Source organism: Phyllostomus discolor, chromosome 5 (genome assembly GCF_004126475.2).
Source record: "Phyllostomus discolor isolate MPI-MPIP mPhyDis1 chromosome 5, mPhyDis1.pri.v3, whole genome shotgun sequence".
NCBI lineage: Eukaryota > Metazoa > Chordata > Mammalia > Chiroptera > Phyllostomidae > Phyllostomus > Phyllostomus discolor.
This window is the reverse complement of record NC_040907.2, coordinates 1,166,720-1,172,119: the sequence shown is the minus strand read 5'-3', so window position 1 is coordinate 1,172,119 and position 5,400 is coordinate 1,166,720. Positions and strand designations below refer to the sequence as shown.

The 5,400-nt window shown below is 67.0% G+C and overlaps 1 protein-coding gene across 1 annotated transcript; it reads right to left on the bottom strand.

Moving 5' to 3' along the window:
• Nucleotides 1-3,581: 3,581 nt before the first annotated feature.
• ACTRT2 (actin related protein T2) lies at nt 3,582-5,116 on the bottom strand. The gene has a single exon (XM_028511740.2). The coding sequence runs from the start codon at nt 4,794-4,796 to the stop codon at nt 3,666-3,668; it is 1,131 nt and encodes a 376-aa protein (XP_028367541.1). The 5' UTR covers nt 4,797-5,116; the 3' UTR covers nt 3,582-3,665.
• Nucleotides 5,117-5,400: the final 284 nt, after the last annotated feature.

The window sequence follows — 5,400 nt, the reverse complement described above, 5'->3', positions numbered from 1 at the left end:
CCCTTGCGACCTCCAGGAATGATGGAAAGGAAGAAGGTTACTTGGGGACCCACTCCTCCCAGGTCCTCCGTCTTACAGCTGAGAGCCCAGGTGCGACCCCACAAGCAAACACAGGAAGCGTCTGCAAGGTGGGAACACGGGGGCTGGAAGGTCCTGGGGACCCGGGGAGCCCCTGAGCTTCCTCACTGTCTTCCACATACCCACGCGGGGTGCGATGCGCGGCTCCGACCCCGAATCTCCAAGGGCACCCGCTGAAATAGCACCAAGGGAAGCCTGCTCCCACCACAGAGTGGGAGTGGGGCCTCACCACAGGACGCCTGGGGGACTCCCCTCCCCACCCCAGCCAACGGGAACTACGTGCCGCCTCTGTGGTCTCCGCAGGCAGAGTGGGGAGCTGATCTCACACACCACCCCACCCAGCTCCACGTCCTGTGCACCCCACGCCCCACCTCCGGGGTCCCCGGGTCCCCTGCTGGGTGGCGTCGCGGGACTGAGCAGGGGGCTGCTTCATCCCCACTCAGCAGAGGTCGGTGACACCCAGGCTCCTGGCAGGAGTCGTGGTTGTGGGGTTGAGGCGTGAGTTAGCCCCCAGCCCCACCCGGCAGCGATGAGGCTGAACAGGCGGCGTGAGCCAGGTTCGGTCAGCACTTCTTCCCCCTGCCCTGGCATCGTGGGGTCCAGGGGGGCCCGGGGGGGCCCAGGGGGCCCTGACCCTCCAGCCCCACCCAGGATTAGTGAGATGGGAGGCGGCAGCGGGAGGCGGACGAGCACCCCGCCCTCCCCTCCCCAGGGGTCAGCTGAGCCCAAGGGCAAGCTGAGCACTCACCTTCTCCCGGCTCAGAGGCACCCAGGTGGTGGTAGTGGGCACCATTCCCCCCCGGGGGAGGGTTCAGTGGGGCCAAGCAGGGCACTGAACCCACACCCCACCCCCTGCAGTGAGGCCCAGTGCCTGGGGGGTTTCTGCAGGGCCCACCAGAAAACCGCACCCACCCACCAATCGGCCCTGGTGCTACCCCTCAACGGGGGGGGGGGGGGTGTGCCCACCAGAAAGCAGGACTGAACAGGAGCGGGCCGGGGCATAGACCCGGTAAGCTGAGGGAGAAAGGCCCCTGTGGGGTGACAGGGGGTTCGGGCGTGGGAGTTACCCGGGCCAGGGCTTTAAGGCGGCCACCGCGACACTGCCTCAGCGAGCGATGATCATTTCCCTCGAAACAAACGCAAAAAAGAAAAATCCCGGCAAAGAAAAAAAAGAGAGCCACGTTATGAAAAGAGGACCCAACAAGAATGATCAACCTGAAAGACACGGCGGGAAGGAAAATGGCCCGGAGGCTCGGGGGAGGGGGAGGACAGGGGGCGGGCTTGGGGACCGAGGGGACGCCAGGGCAGACCGGGCCCAGGGTGAGCACTGGAGGGGGGGTGACGTGCAAATGACCAACAAGGTCCTGGGGGCCTGCAGGACGGCATGGAGACCGCCAGCCCCTGGGCGTCCGGAGACCCCGGAGGAGGGAGAACCGGAGTGCGGCTGGAGAAGAGCCCGAGGGCGGGTGCTGCAGTGCGAGACCTCCCGGATTTGGGCCAAAGACGTGAATCTACGGATCCAGAGGCCAGATGGGTCCCGAAGAGGGTGAACCAGGAAATACCCACACCGAGATGCCCAGTCAGGCTTCTGAGCGCTGAGGACAGGAAAACCTCTGGGAGGCAGCCCGGGAGAGATGACGCGGCCCCTGCAGGGACCCCCTGTGACTCAGCACCTGCAGGGACCCCTGTGACTCGACCCCTGCGGGGACCTCCTATGACTCGGCACCTTCCAGGGGACCCCCTGTGACTAGGCCCCTGCCAGGGGCCCCCTGTGACTCGGGACCTGTGGGGACCCCCTGTGACTCAGGACCTGTGGGGACCCCCTGTGACTCGGCACCCGCGGGTACCCCCTGGAGAAGAGCAGGCGCTTCCTGACCTGCAGCCCCGGGGGCGGCGGCAGGGGAGGGGGGCCCGGTGCGGCGCTCTGCAAGTGCTGGAGGAAAACGGTTCCCCAGAACTTCCGTTCCCCCCCGGAACGCCCTCGGGGATGACAGGGAAATAAAGACGTTCTCGGGGGACGGGAAACCAGGAAAGCCCGTCGCCGGCGACCCTGTCCTTAGAAACCAGCTGGAGCAGGTCTCCGGGCAGAAAGGAGCGGGAACACGGGCGTGGAAGGGCGAGGAACTCCCGGAAGGGCAGAGCTCAGGCTGGGCACCCGCGGGGGCACCTGCAGGAGGCAGGCCTTCTCGCAAGCATCTTGAATCATTCGAGGTTGAAGGAAGAAATCTCTTTTTTTGAAGACTTTATTTATTTATTTTTAGAGAGCGGGGAAGGGAGGGAGACAGAGAGGGAGAGAAACATCAAGGTATGGATGCCTCCCGCATGCCCCCTACTGGGGACCTGGCTCACAACCCAAGCACGTGCCCTGACTGGGAATCGAACTGGCGACCCTTGGGTTCGCAGGCCGGCACCCAATCCACTGGGCCACCCCGGCCGGGGCGCAAGGAGACATCTTAGCCCTCTCTGAGGCTGTGCCGGGCGTGCACAGAGGCACACTGAAGACCGTTCTGCACTAAAGCTGGGGGGGCCAAGGGACCCGAGCGGCAGTCCGTCTTCTGCACGTCAGTCCAAGCGGTAAGGTGTCAGCGCCGGGGGGTCCGCAGGGTGCCTGGCACCGTCACCAAGAAATATCGTACAAAAACCCATAAACAACTCAAGGTAGAACCCTAAAAAAATGGGTGAGTAACCCACGGGAAGGTAAGGAAAAAAGAACAAGGAGCACAGGAGAGGGGGAACAGAAAATAAAGGGCAGACTTAAGGCTGAACATACTACTCTAACCGTAAACTGTCTAAATTCACCGGTAAAAACCCAGGGACCGGCAACGCTGGGTCTGAAAATGGCCCGACTGTCGTCCGTCCTCGGACACGGCAACAGGGCACGGGCCGCCTCCTCCTTCCTTCGCTCTCAGGGCACCGGTGGCCGCCGGCTCCTACCTCGTCCATGAAGCCGGCGGCGGCGGCACCTGGGGACAGAGAAACAGGCAGAAAGAGCCCCGGGGTTTCTGCATGGACCCGCACGGGCTCCTGGGAGCGAGCCCCGAGGGGGCCCTGCAGGGCCGGCGACTTCCGCTGGCCCCCCCCACCGTCCGCCCAGGACCAGGGGTCCCTCCCGCTCGGCCACCCGGCCCCATGGAAGCATAGCGAGGGCCCTGTGGTGCTGACCCCCCGCCCAGCTGAGGGTCCGCTCCCCTGGAACAGGCGGCTCTCCCTGGCTGTCCTGGACCCACCCGTGACACGTGTTTAAAACGCAGACCCCCACCGGGGCCCCCCCGACTCAAGCTCCAGGCAGGAGGCCCGGACCCCAGCTTTCGGTCCACACCCTGCAGGTGGGCACGGCCCGACCCAGCCCAGGGCTTTCCTGGGAGGAGGGGAGGGGGCGGGGACAGGCCCCCTCCACACACACACACACACACACACACACACACGACTCTCCACCGGGGTCAGGGGTCATTCTGGTGCTGCAAAGAGTGGACCGAGCCGGGCGCGGCCCAAGGCTGCATGCATCTCTTTATTGGACCCCCGGCCAACACGGGGGTGGGGGGGAGGCGCGCTCCCCGCCCAGGGGCACCGCCCCAGGCGCGGGCCCCTCAGAAGCATCTCCTCTGAACCACGGACGTCCCGAACTCCTTGAAGTCGGCCGAGGTGACCCACATCTGCCGGAAGCTGCTCAGGGAGGTGACGATGGAGGCGCCGATCCAGGTGGAGAACCAGCGGTCGGGGGGCGCCGTGATCTTGATGGGGGTCCCCTTGGAGGCCAGCCGCTCCAGCTCCTTCAGCAGCCGGTCGTCCAGGCCCGGGAACAGCGTGCTGCCCCCCGAGAGCACGATCTCCCCGTAGAGGGTGTTCTGGACGTCGGCGTCACACTGGGCCGCGCTGCACTGGACCATCTGGGCGAGGCCGGGGCTCTGCAGGCCCAGCCGCTGGGGCGCGAACAGGGCCTCGGGCGCCTGGAACAGCTGGTCGCCGATCTGGACGAGGCTGCCGTCCGGCAGCTTGTACTCCCGCAGCACCTCCTCGGGCCGCCGCGCCAGCTCCCGCGCGGGCTCCAGCGCCACGTAGCACAGCCTCTCCTTGATGTCGTCCAGCAGCGCCGTGCTCAGCCCGCAGGCGAAGGCCTGCCCGCCCGCCCGCAGCAGCTGCGCCAGGTGCTCCGTGACGTCCCGCCCCGCCACGTGCAGCTTGCCGACCGCGTGGGGCAGCGAGTAGCCCTCGAAGATGGGCACGGTGCAGGTGACGCCGTCCCCGCTGTCCACCACCAGGCCCGTGACGCAGGCCGAGGCATAGAGGGCCAGCACGGCCTGGTCCGACAGGTAGAAGGCCGGCACCTGGAAGGTCTCGAACATGAGCTCGGCCACCTTCTCCCGGGCCTCCCTGGGGTTCAGGGCAGGCTCGGTCACCAGCACCGGCTGGCCGCAGGCCTTCACGCCCAGCTCCCACTCGAACAGGTGCCTCCAGAGCGCCTCCATGGCGTCCCAGCCGGTGACCAGGCCGCGCTCGATGGGGCGGCACAGGTGCAGGGCGTCACCCTTGTGCAGGGCCTCCTCCCCGACGAAGAGCTTCTGGGCGGCCCCCGCCGAGGCCACGGGGAACTTGGGGTGCCCCACCACGGTGCTGACCACGTGACGGGGCCCGATCTCCCCGGACAGCCCGGCCTTGCACAGCCCAGACCCATTGTCGAAAATGACCGCCGGGGCGTCTAGAGCGTGGGCGTCAGCCATGTCCGCATCCCCGCCTGCGCGTCTCCGGGTGAGGACGGGCCCCCCCGCCCCTCTGTGACACGGCGGGCCACTCTGGAAGCCCAGGGGGCGCGGGGTTCCGCGGTTCCCGGGGCGTCTCCCGCACAGACTCGCAGCCTGGGCCCCGAGGGCCCTCCGTCCACCCGCAGGTCCGCTCTCCTTCGGGGCGCGGGCTGCCAAGGCCTTTTCAGGGGTGACAGTCTCATATGTAACAATCCAGCCATAGCAACGGCTGCTCCCACCAGCGTCAGGGGCCCTCGGGGCGGGGCCGGAGCCCCCGGCACTCCCCAGCTGGCGGGACGCCCAGCCGCGGCAGGAGGGCCGCACCCACACATGGCATTGTCACCAGCCCGTGGAGCTGAGCTGAGGGGCAGCCTCAGAACCAAGGGAGGCAGCCCAGCCCGGGCCTGCCCAGACCACAGGTGTCCGTGGCCCAGTGGGCTGCAGTCTGTGGAGGGACAGAGACACACTTCCCTGGCTGAGGAGTGGCCCAGCACCAGGCACAGGTCGGGGTGGGAGGCATGGTGCCCACAGCCCCATCACATCCGGAACTTAGAACATTCTTGTTGAATGCAGACTCCTCCAG

Coding starts and splice junctions, on each gene's coding strand:
- ACTRT2 (XM_028511740.2), bottom strand. CDS start 4,796: ATGGCTGACGCCCACGCTCTAGACGCCCCGGCGGTCATTTTCGACAAT.